Source organism: Chinchilla lanigera, unplaced genomic scaffold (assembly GCF_000276665.1).
Source record: "Chinchilla lanigera isolate Chin_1 unplaced genomic scaffold, ChiLan1.0 scaffold00063, whole genome shotgun sequence".
Classification (NCBI taxonomy): domain Eukaryota; kingdom Metazoa; phylum Chordata; class Mammalia; order Rodentia; family Chinchillidae; genus Chinchilla; species Chinchilla lanigera.
In genome coordinates this window covers 13,895,755-13,915,779 of record NW_004955464.1, presented here as the reverse complement: position 1 = coordinate 13,915,779, position 20,025 = coordinate 13,895,755, and the positions used below count along the sequence as shown (strand labels likewise).

The window sequence follows — 20,025 nt, the reverse complement described above, 5'->3', positions numbered from 1 at the left end:
AATTTGCAATCTTCCTGCTTCAGCCTCCCAGAGTACTGGGACTACAGGTATAATGGCACCATGCCCAGCTAGAGCTGACTTTATAAAGTGGGACACATAGGAGGGATTCTGGCTAAAAGATTAGCTGAGATCAACCCTGACACAGCCTTTGGAGATACTTCCACGTCATATACATTGGGAAGACAGTGCCTCAGTCAGGAAAAGGATACCGAAGCCTTGTGGTAGATAAAACGCTAAGAAAAAGTTCTACAATCACTCAACAGCTGCAGAAATAAATTTCCTAAAGCCTGGGCCACAGGAAAGAGTTATGGATGTAGGAGGTACCTTGGGACTCATTCTCCAAAGCATGAGCACACAAATACCAGGGAACAAAGGCCAAGACCCTATTCTAGACATAAAATGGGAAAACCTGCTACCTTAATTGACCACCACACATTTTTAGAACATCATTGAAACATAGGATCCTGAAGGAAATGGCTAGTGAACCTGATTCCAACATTCAGAGGCTCCCAGGCCCATCCATAAGATACACACAACATAAACATGATTGCTGTGGGAGAGACTACTGAGAAAGGGCCACTTCATTTGTGGCTGATGGGAGGGCAATGTCCTAGAGCATTTGCAAAGCCTTAGCTACGATGCCCTCTGCTCAACCAAGCACATGTACCCTCTGTCCCTCCACTTTTCCCTGTCTGCCCATAGCCCTAGGATAACCCACAGCTGACTTCTCAGCCTACTTTGCCCTTACACTTGCCCCCATCCTCTGGGACGGCTGCAGGTTACAATTCCAACCACAGGCTTCAGAAAGATGATACACTTGCTAGAGCCTGCAAAGGGTCAGGAGAGAGTACTGTTTGAAATACCAGCGTGACAGCTGGCTCCTTGTCTGTCTCTTCCTCCCCACCCCCCTCCCCAAACTTGTCATGGTACAAGAAGTCTATAAGCAGCCCATCAGCTTTAAATATCAGTGTGCGTGAAGCAGGAGCATGAGAGCGAGGGAGCAGGAAGCAGACAGCAAGCGCCTCTGTCGCCACTGCCTGTCAGGGAACACTAATGAATTTCACCACCAGCAGCCATGCTTCAGAGAGGGGTATGAGGCGGGGGTGGGGAATTTTCAGGGAGAACTCTCTCAGTATTAAAACATCTTTCCCAAAGCCCTGTTAATACATGTCACTGCGGAACCCACCCGGTGTTTCAAGTGAAGGGGGGGTTGGGGCAAACCCAATGGTCCCCCCAAACAGGAAGCGGGGGCTGGAAGCCACTGGCTCAACCCTTTGGTAAGGATGGGTGATTTCTGGCTAGTTTCCACCATCATCTACACTCACCTGATGAAGGCCTTGAGATGCTTGGTTGAGAGGACAAGGACAAGGACAAGAAGGGCTTCAAGGCAATGCAGGGTGACCAGCTGTGCCTTCCTAGATAGATTTACCACCTACCCCATTTCACAGACCTTCAGCTAACTCTGCAGGGAGGCCCCCTGGCAGGAGGTGGGGTAAGGAAGCCTCTAGCACCAGTCCCAACATGAAGCTCTTTTCCCACAGATGTCATGAGACAGCAATGCTTCTAATTCTACAGATGAGGAAATAGAGCTTGAGGGGGTAACGTGACTTTCCCAAGATCTAACAACTAGTAAGTAGTGGAGTCAGGACTTAAACTCAACTTTCTTTTAATTTGAAGGAGCCTTCTCTCTCCACAATACCATGTGGCATCTCTGAGGAACAGCTGGCCACCTTGCAGTCTCCTGTGTGTCTTGCGTTGCCAGGTCCTGCCCTGCCTACCCTTCCTCTCAGTCTCCTTCCACTCATACACATGCCTCTAAGGTCTGGTCTGGGCCGCAGCTGCCATGTAGCACTGGGCTGGGCTCCAGGCCAGGGGAACACAGCCAGGCGGAGAAAGCCCTGGGAGTAAGCCAGGCCATCACCTGGGAGTCTCCACAGCTCAGAGGACAAGGATGCAGCGTAAGTCTTCCCTTGAGTGCCCTCTGCACAAGTCTGATCAGCAGTGTCTGATCTGGCAGCGACCTGCTGTGCAGGGGGCAAATGACATTTAATTTCCTCTTGGTTTCCCTGTGGTACAGACGAAAAGCTGTCACCTGCATCTGGGTCTGGCAGCACAGCTGGAAGTATTCCCAGACATGCTGTTCTGGAGCATTCCCAATAGAAACCAGAACGCAGGGGGTGCAGAGGGATGCCCCTTAGGCCAGGCTGCTGGTCCTCCCAAGTAAAATCAACCTCAGATCCCTAGTGCCAAGCAGTTGCTCAAAGCCTCCAAAAGGTACTGTCTGCCATATATAATGCCTCCCTGCTCACAGCTTTTCAGCCCTCTGCCAACTATCTCTACTCCATAGTTCTCCCCCATAGACCAACATGAAGCATACAAGTGCCACAAACACCCACTGGAAAAATACAACATGCACTGCCCTAGCACCACGATACCCTATAAATCCTCTATCCTGCACTGTCTGGCCTCTATATAAGGAAACAAGAAAACAAGCACCTCTTCCACGTTCTTCCCACGCCAGCTCTTCCTGGGAAGGCAGTACCCACTAGTTGTGGGGGAAGTGCTGGATCCACCACAAGGACCTGGCCCAAGCTCTCTCCTGGCTGAAATGCAGAATCCCCAGCAAAGAGCAGGGCAGGGGAAGGAGGCTGAGGAGGTAAAGGGAGGGTTCCAGACACTTGGTCTGGCCTCTGCTAAGAGCTCTTCTCTTTTTGGTCAGGGATACCAGGAGCTCGTGGAGTCTGAGCTGTCTCTAAGATTCCTTGATGCCCTACCACAGTCTCCAGTTGGCCTGTGGCCACCTTGACCTTATGCCTAGCCTGCAATGCCCTCTGGAGGCGCCGCAGAGAGGCATCCTCCTAGTGCTCGGGATCTGGGATGCAGCCTGACATCTGCTTCAACACAAGCACTCAAGGACACAGCTGCTTCCCTTAACCCTCTGGCTGGTTTCTACCCTGACTCCAGCTCCCTTGACTTTGAAGCCTGTAAGCACTCAGCCTGTTCAGAGCCACGCTTCTGGCCTACTAGCATCGGAATAGGTCAGTGGCTCTTTAAGTGTGCTCCATGGGGCTGTAGGGTTTGCAGAAGGCACACAGGCTACCTCATGGATTAGGGAGAAAAAGTAGGAGGGGCTTCACACCAGTTCCAAACAGAACAGCTCAACTTAACATTGGGTTTAAACATTTTATTAAAAAAAAACTTTACTCCTATAAAATGCTACCAATCTTCTCTCTGTGGCCGTTTCTCAGGTTCTCATGCCATTTGTCTTGTGTCTTTATAGTGTGTGCATATCTACCTTACCATGTAATTAGTAATGTATGTGCTAGTCTTTTTGTCCTGATCACCTGGCAGTCACTACAGTCCCCAGCACAGTACCTAAAAGGCCTAGAGCAGCTCTCAACAGGCACTGACTTTAGGCTACTGCTCAGTACCAACACCTCTAAGACACATTAGGTGGCTAGCACCTTCATTAGCAGTTTCCAACAGTATCCCTCAAGAAAGAAGAGCTGGGCCCAGGATGTAGCTCAGTGGTGCAGCACCTGCTTGGCAAGTGGCAGGCCCTGAGTTCAACTCCTAGTACCAAAAAAAAGGAGAGAAAAGAGCTGCAGGGAAAAATAACTGACATTTCTAAGAAGGTCTTATTGAAGACACGTTTAATTTTCTTTTTCAGTACTAGGGACTAAGACCAGGACCTTGTGCATGTTATGCAGGTACTCCATCACTGAGCTACATCCCTACCCTCTGTTATTTGGTTTTTTGAGACAGGGTCTTGTTATGCACTCCAGGCTTGCTTTGCTAACTCACAGTGATCCTCCTGCCTCAGCCTCCCAAGCACTGGCAATACAAGCATAACAATACAGGCATGCACCTGACCAGTGGCACACGCAACTCTTAAATCAACAAACAGGCATACCTGTTACCCTATCTCAGAACTTGACCTCCTGGGGACCAAACCAACTCTGTGTTTGATCAATCTTTGGGTAAAACGCAGCATACTCCAACAGGATATATTACAAGCTTACATGCCCTAAATGTGGAACTGAGGGAACACAGGATGATACTCATCAGTTGAGTACTCAGGAATCTGTCCCCGGCTCAGGCAGCCTATAGAAGAGTCACAAACCCCACTATTCTGGCCACAGGGCTAAAGATGGGTGAAGACCCTTGCCCCCAACGATCAAGCCCACTGCCTGTGCCTCCTCCACCAGCCAGATTTGGGGCAGGGGTAGGGGGAAACAGGAGATTATGCTCCTCCTAGCTAAAGCCACTTGTTATAGGACCAAGATTCCTTTATCCCCAGAGAAAGGAAGGTAGCATGAAACTCTCCCCGCACCGTGCCTCCCAGCAGGGCCAGGAAGGACAGCCATTAGTGTGTGCCTCAGCAGACAATGGGGAGGAGAAGTCTCCAGAGCAAAGGACAACTGCAGCAATTAGAATGCAGGGAGGTTCAGAAGCTATTTAACTGGGTGACCCCTGAGGTCGCTGCATCTGACTCCCATCCCTGGATAAATATTGTATGAGAGGGGAGGGGGTGGGCAAGGGAGCCACGGCAGCTCAGCTCCTCCTTTCCCCACCCCACACCACTGCCTCCAGCCACACACACCAGGAACATTATTTACAGCCCTGACAGTCAGAGGAATCACTCTGCTAACCAAGAGGGAATGGACAAAGTCGACTTACCAAAAATTGACTATGGCAACTGAAGAAGAGCTCAGGGCTGGTGGGGGAAGGGAGCTGAGCCAACACAGATACAGGGCTCCCCCAACTCGGGGTCCAGCTGAAGCAGATCCTGTCACCCTCAAACCCCAAACCACTGGCAGGTGAAGCTTGTCTCAACGGGTAGGGAGTAAACCAGAGAAATGGAGCACCCTTCCAGCTTTTGGGAGCCTCACAATGAAGAACTCTGGATCTCATCACGACCCACGTGCTGCAGAGCAGAGATGGAAGCCGTGGCTACCTGCCCCTAGAAAGTGGGACCAACCACCTGCCACTTGCTGATCCAGCAGGCCCTTAGGTGACTCAATGCAGAAGGCCAAGAGCAAGAAAGCCAGACATCACAAAAAGGGGTGGGGTGGGGGAGAGAGGAGAGTGTCTGAGCGCAGGCTGTGCCTCGGCCCCCGCCACGCGCCGCTCCTCCAGTCCTGCTCTAATGCACCCTGACATGCCTCTGAAGACAGAGAGCTGTTTGCAGTCAGCACCGTGATTTGTTAGTAATTATTTCCATGGTGTCACATTGCTGTCACTCTGTTAACAAAGAGACAGGCTGCCTCGGGCTGCCTGCAAGAAAGAATCGCAGAGAAAAAGGCCTGTCAGGCTCCCGGGATTCTCTGGGCTGGCTGGCTTTCTTCCCTAAACCAAAATTCTCACAGGCTTTGGAAGAAACAGTTTTACAGAACTATCAAGTCTGAGTCGTACCACCCTTTAGCCAGGGACACTGAGAACTTAGCCTACCCACTCCAACTTGCCCTTCCTGAAGCCCTACACAGCTAAGTCCACACAGCTTTCAGGCATGGGCCACCATGCAAAGCTGAAGTCTTAAGTTCCTGGTCTTCAACTTCCAAGACCCTTACTCACTGACTCTTTCTCCTCAGTGGGGTGTTTGCAGCCTCTAGTGCACTCTTAGGAACCTGGCAAAAGAAACCATCTTCAGACCAAGCTAAGGTAGAGGCTTCACACTTTGGCATGGATGAGGTAAGGGAGAATATGACAGCAGGGCATCCTCCTTCTGGAGTTCACCAACCACCACTCAGGAGACCAGTGTCTCAGGTGCCAACACCCTGCCATCCCCTACCTGCCTATACATCTGCGAGAAGCTACCCACACAGCTGAGCTGTCTTCCCCAGGTCCGGAGCTGTACAGCATCTGCACAGGAGAACCGGTGGTTTGCTTTAGTACAAAGTAATGTCTCCATTACCCCGGCCGGGAATTAGAGGACAGATTGGCAAGCGCCGACAAAACAGAGGTCACTCACCTTACAGGCATGGGAAGTTGGAGATTAATTCTCTCCTCTCACAGAGGGAATCAGACTCCAGGAGAGTGGAAGGGAAGCGCCAATAGTGAGAAACCCTTTCACTGCCAAAGAGCAGCAGCAGCCACCAACCCCACCTCTGTCACCATGAGCAGCAAAGGAAGATACAGCGTACAAGCCCTGAAGAAGCCCTGTCAAGGTGGCAAGGCCACTGCCACCTAACTCCTGCAGAGCCCACCAGACAGAAAAGCCTGGACAAGAACAAGATTTTCTCTGACATCAGAGTCCAAAAGGCAGAAGACAATGCCAGCTTTGTGCACTGCAATGCAAACTCCATGGAAGCAGGGTTTTCCTCTCTCTGTTCACTGCTGCATTCACACTACCTTGACTAGTGAAGGCACACAGCACAGTCAACACACTGTGGTTGGAAGAAGAAATAAATGAGTTAGTGTGGCTCAAAGGCCATTTCCACAGACCAAGAGCCAGCCTCTCCCTGTCACAGGACCTTAGAGAAGTGGGAGGCTAGTGCAGGTTCCAGAAAGACAGGCAAGACCACAAGACCAAAGACTGGAATTTGGTTTTCTTCAAGGTTGAGGGAGTTTGGACAAGCTGACAGCCCCCTAAGGAAATTTCCATATCAAACTGAGCATACAAATACTCATTCAACAGACATGTATTAAACAAGCAAAGAAGACAGAAAATACAACAACAAAAAGGAAAATACAACATGATGGAATATTATGCTGCAATTAAAAGGCTAAACTATTAATACATACAACCACATGGATTAATCTTTCATACATTATTTTGTCCAGAAGAAATCAAACACAAAAGAGTATATCTTGTATGAATTCATTTCTACAAAAGCCAGTAACAGGCAAAATTAACCCAGTGTAACAGAAGTCAAAACAATGATTATTTGGCATTAAACAATGATTATTTCCTAGCTACCCTTACTAGCTGGGAAAGGTCACAAGGAACGTTTTCTGAATGATATCCTGGATCTTGAGCTAGGTAGTGGTGACAAAGGTGTATACTTATATACAAATTTTTCACACTATACACTTCACATTTGTATATTTTATATACCCTGCCATACCTATTTCAGACCTAAGTATTTTAAAAGACCAAAAACAAACAATGAAGCTCACAGGAAGTGTTTAAAAAAAAACTGATCTTAAAAAAAAAATCTTACCAGGCGTGGTGGCACACACCTGTAATCCCAGCACTCAGGAGGCTGAGGCAGGGGGATTACTGTGAGTTCAAGGCCAGCCTGAACTACATAGTGAGACCCTGTCTCAAATAAATAAATACATACATACTTACATACATACATATCTCACACAAAGGAAAATACTTTCCAGGAGCACTAGAGGTTTCTTCTTGGAGCTCAGGAGATAAGCCCCTCCAGCATCACACCCTAATGGCCAAGACCTAAGAAAATTAAAAATGTTCCAAGTATACCAAAGAGTTCAGCCCAAGTCCTAAGCTAAAGTGGTGGTGCCTCGTGGGAGGCTGCGCAGAAGCTCTACTCCATCCCAGGGAAGCTCTAGGCAGGCAGACATGGATCACACAGTCTACTCCAGATGGTTCTGAGACTCTGAGCCTGGCTATCAGATTCTGTCATGAAGCATACAACCAGATTTTCAGGGAACATCCTGAAGAACTACAGACATAGGATCCAATCTGTCTTCCTGACAAGCCAGACAGGAAGAGATGAGCTGAGCTAGCCCAACTCTAGGCTAAGGCAAAAGTCTTAGCATATCTAGCCTCTCCCGCCAACGAAGAGGAGGTGATAAGACCCTCACAGATGGTCAAGCAGAGCTCTATCTATCAAATCCTGGGGGCCAGAATCTAGGCAACAGCACTTGACTCTGAACCAATTAAGCAGTAACAAACCATTTAGTCACCAGCTCTGTATCAGGCCAAAGGATGAGGTGATCACCACCTTAAGCATCTCACAGCCTGATCAGTCATTAAGCAAACATCTTTATCTTTAATCAGTGCTTCAACAGGGTAAAACTTCCCTTCCAGGGTTCCTACAATTACCACAATGATTTAAGCCCTCTGTACCTTCCCAGGGGTGAGATGAGGGTGCCATTGAGCACTACCCTTCAGCCCAGAATTGCCCAGAAAGTGGAACACCAGAGACTCTGCTGCCAAGGAGAGGCCAGACTTGTTGCCCAGACAAGAGAGCTTTGCTTCTAGTGTCCCTCCAGGCATGAAATCAAACAAAAGCTCTGAGGGGCTGGGGATTTAGCTCAGCGGCAAAAAGCGCCTGCCTGGCAAGCGCAAGGTCGTGAGTTCAGTTCCTGGTACCAGAGAAAAACCAAAAAAAAACAAAAGCTCTGAGGGGAAGTTGCAGGGTGAGAGGCCTGTTGACCCCAGAGTTTGAAGGGGCAAAGGCTGGGAACCAGGAACCTGCTCTGGCTTCATGGAAACCTGCTCCTGCATATAGGAAATTCAAAATCTCTAGCCAAGACCACAGTCAGGAGCCCATTTACTACCAGTTCTAGGCCCCAGGACCTGCAGCAGGGGCTTTCTGATGTTTTCGAACAGGCAGGCCCCAGGGGCATCTGAGCTCTCAGGCAGGGGGCGGGAGCACCTTTCGCTCCTCCAAGCCCAAGAACTCTCAGCCCAAGGAGCTGTCAGGCTAACGAGGCTACCCCACTACCACTCCATCTGAGCGTGGCAGGCTGCACCGCACGACTGGCTTCAGGTGGCTCTTCTTTAATTAATGGCATCCCAGGCTCTGCAGGGAGCTTCACCCCACAATGAATGGCCCTCTCTCATTAGAGGCAAGCCTGCCATGATGTATTCAGGGTGAGGGCCAGGATTCATTTCCCTGTCTGTGGGTTGGAGGTGGGAGGGAGGAAGAGGCAGCAGGGAGAGATTTATATCGAGTGACTAGGATTAGCTGCAGCTGAAACATGACCCCATCAACTCAAGCTGCCTTCTTGGGGCTAACCCAATGCACCTCTGCTGACGAGAGGGCTCTAGGGAAACTGAAGGGAGGGCAGAAGGTCTGGTTCCCATTCTCTCTGAGCTTAGACTATAACTCTAAGAAAGGCCTAGAATTCCTATACAACCTCCACAACATCCCCCGCTGCAAGCCCCCATACTTTGTGTGCACTGGAAGCCTGGGCTGACGCTGATCTGACCCACTGGCCTCCTATCTAAAGGACTGAGCCCCCGACCATGGCCTTCAGCTGGCTCCTCTGCCTTCTGTGACAAGGCAAACAATACCCCCACTTCCTACCTTCCTACCTCAGAGAAAGGGTTCACAACTGGATTGCCCCTGCAACTGCTGCTGGATAGAACCCAAGTATGTTTTGCCACAAGGAACCTCAGACATCAAGCCAGCCCAAGAGGTAAAAGGCAGCCATGAGCCTGTCATAAGAACAGGCCCTCAACATCACCTCACTGTGGGATCTGTTGAGCCAAATCCCACCTCCAGGGTGAGGAGATTCTGGACAACACTATTCTTCCCGCCACCTCTCCCTGCCACCATCCCATAGGGATCACAGGAGACTAAGCAGGGGAACAGAGTCTTCCTGACAAAAAGAAAACTTGAGCCTTCAGCTGTCCCAGTTTCCAATGTACTTTGTACAGACATAAAACGAAGGCCACCCTGTACTCTGCTTGCCACTTAGGTGGTTGCAGGTCTAAAAGCACTATGGATCTGGCTGGCAACAGACAGTATATAGCTCTATCTAATCTTTATGCAGATTCTACCAAATCTGACTTTCCATTTTGCTTGAACATGGGAGGAAAAAACACACTTCAGTACCTGCCCTCTTTCCATTTTCAGCCCCCTTAGAATGCCCAATTCACTGACAGCACTGGAGGGTGGGCCCTCACCTGCCTCTGTCAGCCAATCAGAAGGTTGCTTTACAGGCAGGAGACCAGGGTGGGTGTCTACAGCTTGCACACACACTCACTGGATGTCATCCACGCTTCTCCCTAGCCCCTGTGGAGGAACGTTCATATACCCTTCCTTCCCTACTCAGAAAGAGATGTAGTTCAGTTCCGCTTTGCTAAGCCCTATTTGGCAATGTGTCTAAACACATGCAAACTTAATTAGTTCAGGAGGGGAGCCCAAGCACTTGCAGTGACAGATAAAAGTAAGGGGAAATGAGACAAGTCAGGACTGGCAGGGAGTTCTTCCTCCAGCCCCTTCCCCTGCAGACCACTAATCAAAGGCGATGCAGCTCAGTGCTGAGACCAACCGGCACACAGGCAAGGGGCATGGTTTTCATAGTGGCACAATAAGATGCCTATGTGCTTTCAAATATAAATACAGGTTAGAGGTGTCCAAAGTGATGTTGGCTATGGCTTCTTTAAGACAGATCTGAGACAGGAAGCCCCAAATCATCCCCCACCACATCTCAGGGCAACCATGCCTCCAGCCCAAAATGAACATTCCACAGAGACACAGGACACGAGGCCAGAAGCCAACAGCCTATAGCATCAGAGAGCACTCCAGGCTCAGTGCAAACAAAGAAGAGATCACAAAATCCTGGACCATGAAGGACAGAAGCAGATGACTGGACAGCACCATGGTTCAACACATGGTTCTAGAATCAGAATGCTTAGGTTCAAATCCTTGCCTTGCCACAAACAGATTGTAATAATTTGCCTTGACAAATTATTTACTGTTTTGGGTCTCAGTTTCTTCATTTGTTAAAGCAGTGTCAGAAAAAGGACAAAAAGCATCTAAAAAGGACTAAGTAATAGTATGTGTAAAGTGCATAACAGGGCTCCTGATATGTCATAAATGCTCAATAAATGCTATCTTTGTTCTCTAACTTTAACCCTTCTACAGAAGTCCCAGCCTCCAGTCCTGGAGATGCAAGTCTCTCAGAGAAAGCACTCCATACTGTGACCAAGACCAAGCTCCTTCCTCCTGGTCCATGTCTTAGGCCACGTCACCCAGCCTCCATCAGTACTGGCAGTGAGAAAACTGAGGGGCTCCCTTATATTAGGAGCTCAGTTCTCTAACTCCTCATGTTCAAGTTGAGCCAGCAGGGCCCAGGGTTTTCCCTTCTGTCCAATTCGCCCTGTACACTGGCAACTAATGTTCCCGACAGCTACCATCAAGTCTCTGTCATTCTTCCTAAGCAGGGATTCCACAGGACCATTCCACAACTTAACTGCCCTTTATTCTGCAAATACTGGGGCTGCACCTGAGGCCCCAGGTATAATTCCTACCACCAAAATAAACAAATAATAAGCAACTACTACACATTGAGCCTTGCCCTAGGATTATAATAGTGCCTACAAATGGTGAGAGAGGCAGACAAGTAGAGGCAGCCACAATACAGTTTCACTCATGAAAAAGTACGTGGGCTCCAGGAGCAAAAGGGAAAGCATCTAGAGAAGGGTGTCAGGAAGCGGCCAGCTAGAGCATCTAATGAGGCGTGGAGTGATGCACAGAGAGTACTAAAGGATGAGACGAGAGAAGTGAGAGCCTTCAAAGTCTCAACAGTGTGGATGTGACCTTGAAGGCAAGGGTGAACCTGGCCAGGGGTTAAGCAGAAGTGTGATATAATCAGCTACAACTGGGAGAAGGGAATAGAAGCAGTGAGATTGGAATCAAAGACACCCGTTCAAAGGCTTCTGTAGTGATCCAAGAAAAATACAATCATCTTAACCAGGGCAGTGGCTGTGGAGATGGAAAGAAGGGAATAAATTCAAGAAACCCCTGGGAGGTACAATCAACAAGACTTGAGAATTCACTGGCTGTGACTACAGAAGGGATGATTCTCAGTTTTCTGACAGGCAGCAGAGTAGCCAGCTTCAGTCATCATTGGAGGGAAAGCTGGAATGAACAGCTATGCGGAGAAAGATGACAGCTGTAAGGGCCTCATGGCCGTCCAGGTGAAGATGTAGGAAAGGCAGCTGGATATGCAGACTTGGAGTTCAAGTGGCAGCTGGAGCCAACCTCTCCAGCGGGATCTCTGCTGCCTTGTCAGTTCTCATTTCTTACTTGAAGAAAAAGATTAGAAGACCCAAGCAGACAGAGGACAGTAAAGCTTTGCCAAAAGATGAGATTACTTCGAAAGTGCAAGTGTGTTGAATAAAAGGAAAAGACAGCTAGGACAGAGATGAAAGCAACACCAATGTTTAAGAAACACCACACTTAAAAGTAAAAGATAAGGCAGCTGCAAAAGTGACTAAAAAGGAGAAGCCAGAGAATCAGAAGACACAAAGCAAAGATAGGGAATATGTCAAATGAAGTGGTCAACTCTGTTGAATGATGACAAGAGGACCTGACCTGACCTGCAGCCAGCATGTCACTGGTCCATCCTTTCAGCCACCTCCTGCCACCCCAGGACTGCCCCTGTCCCGCAGTGCTCTCCAAGTGTGTGGTTCCATCACTGTGCCCTTCATTTCGGACTACCAGCAGTCCCGTTCTCCAACAGTCTAGGCCACTTAACTACAGGCCCACTGGAACCCTCAGTAGTCCCTGCCAGAGACACACTCCCTATGCCAGCAGCAAGCAGTGTACTCTGAGCAAGTTCAATTCTGTCTCCAGACCTTCTAAAACCTGAAGTGTTCCAGGTCCACCTCTGCAGAGCACAGATGGAAGGGTGTTATGTGTTACCCCATCAGAAAGGCTGGGAAGGAACTGAAGCCCAGTGCCAGGCCAGCAGTTACACGTGGGAGGGGAACTACCTATTCCAAAATAATAGATGGACTAAGACAGAGATCCTTTGGAGCAACTCTGAGCAGGCCCCGGCCCAGAGTATAGCATCCTCCACCAGAGTATAGGGTCTGACTATCCCAACTCACTCTGCCTCAGGTCTTGCCCTCTTGCTCATCTCTCCTCCTATTAGACCCACAGTCCATCCTCAAAGCTTCTACTCTAACTTTTCAGCCAGGCTGTGCTATTCAGCTGAGGAACTTTGGTCTTCAAGCTACTGGCTAAAACCAAAATCCCTCCTGTCACACTCCACCAGCTCTACTCTCCCACCATGCCAAAATGGGTAAGCAGAGAAATGACACTACACCCCAACGGAAGCTTCAGGAAACACCAGGTAAGGTGAAGGAGAAGCAGGCCGTGTACAGAAGGTGAGCTGATCAAAGGACAAACCCAAATCAAGCATTGTTTCTTTAAAATGTTTAAAGTGAAAAATTAAATCTGTACCCACTAAATTGAAACCCACCTTAGCAGGATCTGTGGCTAGAGCGTCAAAGCCCTATAATCATGGAGCATCAACTCATCAGGATTTGACAAAAGATGGACACAAAATGATTTTGTCAGGATGGGAGCAGATTTCTTTTTTCTGGTGGTATTTCTGATACCACTTCAGTTCCCATTTCTCAGAGCTACATTAATCAAGCCTCTTCAAGAAAAGTGATGTGAACCTGCTGGTGGGGGTGGGAGAGACGGGGAGAGTAAGGACAGCGAGGAGAAGCAGCCACGGCTTCTAAAAACTACACTGTTAAATGAAAATATTTGCTGAATTCCTCAGACTTAGTAAAACCTGGAAATGGACGTCAAAATAAGAAGTAAGCCACATACTAACAACTTGTGAGTGTCAATTTAACACCACCCTTGTCAGACTCATCAGCAGCTTTTCTCAGTCACACAAAAAGGTGATGGCTCTGTGGAGAGCCACCGAGGAGCCCCTGACAAGAGGCTCCAGGAACACTGATAAGCTGTGCACTGTCACGCCACACTACTTAGGTTTCCTCTCTGGCTGTTTTTATTTTGTTACACATTTAATTAAGAGCCTTCCCAGCAGTTATGTGGAGTTCTGCTTCTGAAAGGCAATCACAGAGCCCTCCTCCCCCTCCTGCCACCTGACAGCTGCTTTCTCCTCCATGCCGTTCTCCAGAACTTGGCCTTACCCATCCAAACCCAAACCAGCCACAAAAGCCCATCATAACCGCCCCTTTTGGAAACTACATGGTCTTAGAATTCAATTCTATTTAGCTATGTGTCCTTACCTCTCTGAGTCTGAGGGGTTTTGATTTTGTTTTGTTTGTTTGATCTATAAAAGTGAGACACTACATCCTACCAGAGCCAGTAGTTAGGCAGGCCAAATAATGTAACGTTTGTGTTCATTGTAACTTCATTTCCTTTTATATACACTTGGATTCCACAATGCAGACTATCTTCTCAATTATATCATTTCTCAGAGATGTAGAACAGTGTCCCAAGTCACCAACATCTGTCCTGAGCCCAATGCAGGGCCCAAGGGTTGGCCTAGTGCTTTAGGCCAGTGCAAGCCCAGGCCAAAGATGGATAACACCCTCAGAAACCCCTCCATCTCACAGGCAGACCAACCCTATGCTCAGGAGGCCCAGCCAAATAAATGGTCACCAGCCCCACGAACAGGAAGTTTTCATACACACACATATGTGTGTGTCATTCACAGTTACAGCACAAGACTCTGAGATGTGGGCACCTGGAAGATAAGCACCCCAAAGGGAGACAAACGGGAAAGAATGCAAGTTCCAGTGAAGCTACCTGGATGAACCAGACCTCTGCCAAAGCACCCTCCTCCTTGGCCCTGAGAGTCCCAGAATTCTGGCTGTCATCATGAACCTTGTCCCAGGCCTACAGAGCCCCATGTAACACGTCTCCCTGTTCCAAGGGCGCAAAGCTACCCTGGACACCACCAAGAACAGCCGCCTTCTCCTCCTCACCTTCTCCATGGACTTCCAATTCATACCTGCTTCCAGGCCCAGCCTGTGTGTCATCGGGGAGGACAGAGGCCCTCTAGAGCAAAGCTAGAAGGGTGTGGTTAGTGCCCACACCCAACTATCATGGCAGATGAGGTGCACCTGTGCTTCTGTGTTCTGGGGCTTGTTCTTTCCCCTGACTCGCCAACAGAGTCAGGATCCAACAACACGCTTCACCTCAGTGTCCAAAAGGCATAAAAAGGACTTTGGTGAAAAGATAATACCTGATTTGGTAGAAAACAGCAGGCCTAGGGCACAACTCCCCAACTCCCCACCTCCCCACAATACCCACTTTATGTTCAAAAGCACACGTGTGCACACGCACACATACATACACACACATGCTGCTTGCTGCTGCCTTCAGTGATAAAAAACACAGAGGTATTGATTCTCTCAATCCTCAGCAAACACTGCCCCCACCACCTCCACCCTCCTTTAGTTCCCTGGGGCTTGTCTGAAGCCAGGTATCCATGAGGACAGTCAAGATGCTGAAAGTGTCCAGCAAAGGAACTGGTCTCCTACACCCAGGGCAGGAGCAGGAGACAAAGTAGAAAAAGCAGTGGAGGCAAAGAAGAAAAGAGGAGGCTAGAGACTTGGGCAGCGCCCTAGAAACAGCCCCTTCTTATCCTGCTACCAGGCTCTCAACTGGATCACCAGGGCCTTGCCTGGCAGTGCTACAACATAAAAGTTAAGGGCAAGGGCCCCAAAGCCAGGCTGCCTAGGTTTCAATTCTGGCTCTGTGTGTCCTCAGACAAGTTAATTAACCTCTCTATGCCTTAATTTCCCTAGCTTTAAAATAGGAATAAGACGGGGAGGGGCATAGGGGAAGTAATGGGGAATGAATATGAGCAAAATGTATTATACACACTAAAACCCTCCAAAAAATGTGAAAGCAGGGGGAGGGCAAGGCAAGGAGAGTAACAGGGATTGGGGTGAAAATGATCAAACTATGTTATGTGCATGTACAAATCTGCCAAAATGAAACTCATTAATGTATATAACCAATTCTTTAAAAATTTCTTTAAAAAAAGAAAAAAAAAATTATTCATGCAAAATAATAAAGGGAATGTAGCTCAGTGTGAAGGTTCTAGGTTCACTCTCCAGTAACACTAAAACCAAATAACAAAAAGCCTCTCTGATGCTTTTTTAAATAATGAGCAGCTGGACCTGGGATAGAGCTCAGCAGCACAAGCGCCTGCCTGGCAGGTGCAATGTCCTGAGTTCGATTCCCAGTACCAAAAAAAAAAAAAAAAGAGCAGAATTTTGCATGTCCTTATTGCTCTGGGGCTATGCTAGTCTCTGTATCACTCCAATTTTAGTATATGCGCTGCTGAGTCAAACACAAAAGAGTAAATTTCTTACTGACAGCAACTAAAGTGTTCGTATCCATTCACTGCACTTTTCTACCTCCACTGTTCTACATGCAAGCTGTTTTTAATGTCTGTCTTCTGTGCTGTTCCTTTAAATTTGCTATTAAAACACATTAAATTTAAAAAACCCCAAACGTATTTTGAAGTAAAAATAAACGTTGCAAATTTCAGTCTAAAAAATAAAACAGAAATAAAAATAATACCTACTTATAAGACTGCTAAATGTCTCACTATTCCTAGAGCATTTAGAATAGTAAACACAATGTACATGGTTAAAAATTTTAAGACCCTCTTTCAAGGCCTTCTTTCTAGGAAAATAACATGCATCCCAGCAATCAGAAGGGCTGCTGTGAGCAACAAGACAAGGCAGAAGCAGGAAGGCCCCAACAAGAGCAGTCCAGACTGGGCATGGTAGTGTACCCCTGTAGCACTTGGGAGGCTGATGCAGGAGGATCACCACAAGTTCAAGGCCAGCCTGCACTAGAGTGAGACCCTGTCTCAAAAAGAAAAAAAAAAAGCAGCCCAGGAAAGGCCCTTGATTTGTGCCTACCTTTGCTCCACAGAAGCAGAAGGCAGGCTCCCTCCCAGCCTTGCTCTGGTCCTGGAAGCCCCCAAACCCTAGGAACCCTTGCCCCAGATGCCCTGTAGACTTGAACATTTATACCCCCAAAAGGGAAGTTCCGGTCCCGCAGATTCCAAGCTCCAGAGCAAAAGAGCCCCTCTCATACTCACATGACTTTTAAGTCCCAGTCTCCACAGGTGACAAAAATTGACTTGACGTTTGGATCTAAGAGGCCTTCCTTTGCCATCCACTCATCGACCCTCTGAAAAGTACACAAAAACAGATGAGATTTTCTTCTTTTTTTTTTCCCTGAGCCCATGAAAAGCCACAACAGTGAAACGCTGATAAGCCTCTTGTAATCAGAGCAGGAGAACATTGTGATCTTATCCAGACCATAGCTCTGCAGTGGGATCCCAGCCTTGGTTCAGAACTATGGAGGCACTTGGAGGATGATCCCTTCAGGAAAATGCCACAGCCCAAGGGTGTGGAAGAGGGGAACCCTCCACCCTCACTGTCTAGCAGCCTGCCCCAGATCCCAGCAGCTCAATCTGCACCCCTTGCTCTTCTGGTTGCTCCTCTACCTCACTGGTAGTCAGACAAAGGCACAGCCTAGCACAGACAGGCTGCTCTGGACCATGAGAACAGGCAGGAAGGAGGCCCCAAGCACAGACTCCAACCAACAGCTTTGTTCATTCATTTATTCATTATACCCTTTTACCAATGTCCATTAATCAAGTTTATGAACTTGGTTATTCAAATAAAGGTGAGGAAATTTTCACTGTCAGAGGAGCAACCTTTGGCCAGGCTAGAGCCCCATCCTGGCATCTGGATAGCACCTCCTGCTGCAGCTGTGAAGAGCTCATAAACTGGCCCCCAGCTCTGTATTTCCCATTTTCTGGCTGAGGAGTCAAATTCAACCGAACAGTTTGCTTTTTTTTTTTTTTGTCTTTTTGAGACAGGGCCTCACTATGCAGTTAGACTGCCCTTGAGCTCACTTTGTAGCCCAGGCTGGTCTCAAACTCCCAAAGATCCTCCTGCCTCAGCCTCCAGAGTGCTGGGATTACAGGCGTGCGCCACCATGCCCGGCTCTCAGCGAATATTTTGGAGGCTAAGTGTAATTCCTATGCAGAGAAAAAAAAACTGCTGCTAAACACACTTGATGTCTTTCTTTCCCTTCATCCCTCTGACCAGTTTTATTTGCACCCATACTGGGAAGTACAAATACTAAAATCAGTTTATAACAAGAGAATTATCATAAAGAATTTATGAAGCACTGTCTATTTTTCAGATGATCTCAGGCATGGGGAAGGAGTGTGGCAGATCACACCACAGCTTCTACTTATGCAGGAAGATTACTTTTTAAGGCTCTATCACATTATAGTTAAAAATGCAGGATTGAAAATCAGACACACCTGGGTTCCAACCCTTAGCTCCTCCACATCCTGGCTGTGTCACAGATAGGAAGTCATTTAAAAGTCATTTAACCCCTCTGAACCTCTTTCCTTCATCTATAAAACAGGGTAGGATGACTCACCTTACAGAGTTGTTCTGAAAATTAAATGTGATAATGTGTTAAGTGCCTACCACAAACAGACAGTAGGCTGAGAATGGGAGAAAGGTAGACCATCATAAAACAGTAATAGACGGAACGATGGATAAGTGACCAGAGTGTTACAGGACCAAGACGAGGAAGAGCTACTACGGGTAGAAGCAAAGTTGTACGCACAATAATTCTGTATTTGAGAAGGAATTATCTGTTTAATGTCTGCTTTCCCTATAAGACTACAAGCATAAATGCAGAGGCTCTTCCTCATTCACTGCCTTAATCCCTAACCCAGCACATGCCTATTCGCCTGCTCACTGACAGAACACGAATGGGTAAAAGTTGAGTGTAAGAAAAGTCTTCAGCATAGAAAACAGGAACAGGCAGTGAGGCTGGGGACCAGTTAAGGCAGACTGCAAAGGGCCTGTGTGCTCAGTGGGTAACAGAGTCCATGGGTATCTTTAAGTAAAATTACTTCTAGCAGGCGTAGGCTAGCTCCCCAGACACCTCTGAGATGCCACAGCAGTCCCTGAGTAAAGCCAAGAAGCCTATCTCATTCAGGGCTCCAGCAGTCTAACTCCAAAATGTCAGAGTTACTCCCTAGCACTATACTGGGCAGAGCACACAGTCTCTAAACTTTCTTCACAGTCTGTATGCCAGAGAATCATCTTCGGCTCAAGAATCTCCCAGCACTGGGTCTGAGCCTTCCACTGCCAGCCTGCCACCCCTGTCACTTCAGCTCAGCCCCTGTACACATGCACATGCAGACACACAGACACACCTTTCCCAGGGTTGCCTGAAGAAAGTAAAGCTGATTCTACACATGGGAAGAGGTAAGGTGAACACGGAGATCCCTAAATCGGCACAGCTTTGGTGCAGCTCAGCAAAATAAGTGCCCCATATGCAAGAGAGTTCCCCCATGCCCCAACTCTGTTACAGAGTGGAAAAAGATAGCAGGACAAAATAGGTCAGACAGTGATGGCCAACATTTTAGAGACAAGTGCCCAAACTGCAACCCAGAACCCACTTATTTATCACAAAGGGACAACACTGCAAATAAACATGAATACTGAGGTTTTGGTTTAGAAAAAATAACTCCTACATTAACATCTTTTATCTTAAAAGAAAAACAACACATGTGACATAGGTTCATCACCACTGGAATAGGGCTATCTGGAGAGGCCACACCCAGCAAGACCAGGCCTTCACAGGGAGAAGCACTCATACAGCAAATACAGTGAGCACTTTATTATGAGCCTGTCCAAGGAAGTAACACTACATTTGGAATCAGGTTTGTCTGCTTCCTTTCTCTGATTAAATGAAGGAAAGCTCTTTAGCTCAATAACCAACTAGGGGCTAATGGGACCCCTGTGGTCTCCTGTCCTTGCCAGAAACACCCTTCGACGAGCTGAAGCCACAAATCTTCCCTCTTCAACCCAGAAAGTATGCAGAAGTGCAGAAAGTAGCTTTCTGGGAAGACTCAGAATCCTCTGAGCAGCATCTTGCTCCACGGCTGGCCTGGGATTAGCAGCAGGCTGTCTCCTGCAGTCCACATCGTTTCCTCAACCAGGGCACAGAGAAAACACACATTACCTCAACAGTCCAGCCACAGGGACTAGGCCCTAGCTGGGGACACAGCTAGCCCAGACACAGAGAAGGGCCCCTGTTGCTCCTTGAATCTGGTCTTAAGGGAGAAGCCCACACTGAGGAACTCCTTCAGTCACAGCCAAGGATCTCCCTTCAAAATCAGGGTCAGTGGGGCTGTGAGGACCTGGTTAGGTACCGAGCCTTCTGAAGGGTCCCAGGAAATTCTGTCTGCACGTCTCCCACCCATGGGAAAGGAGTCTTGGCGAGAGGGAGAGAGAGAGAGAGAGAGAGAGAGAGAGAG

The 20,025-nt window shown here is 48.1% G+C and overlaps 1 protein-coding gene across 7 annotated transcripts in view; it reads right to left on the bottom strand.

The window, feature by feature from the left end:
* Nucleotides 1-20,025, bottom strand: part of Eri3 (ERI1 exoribonuclease family member 3) — a 129,018-nt gene that overhangs the window by 68,819 nt on the left and 40,174 nt on the right. For all 7 annotated transcript variants that reach the window (XM_013521697.1, XM_005398762.2, XM_013521693.1 and 4 more), the window contains one exon: nucleotides 16,765-16,856. In XM_013521697.1, the coding sequence (XP_013377151.1) occupies nucleotides 16,765-16,856 (92 nt within the window). The remainder of the gene's footprint in view (nucleotides 1-16,764; nucleotides 16,857-20,025) is intronic.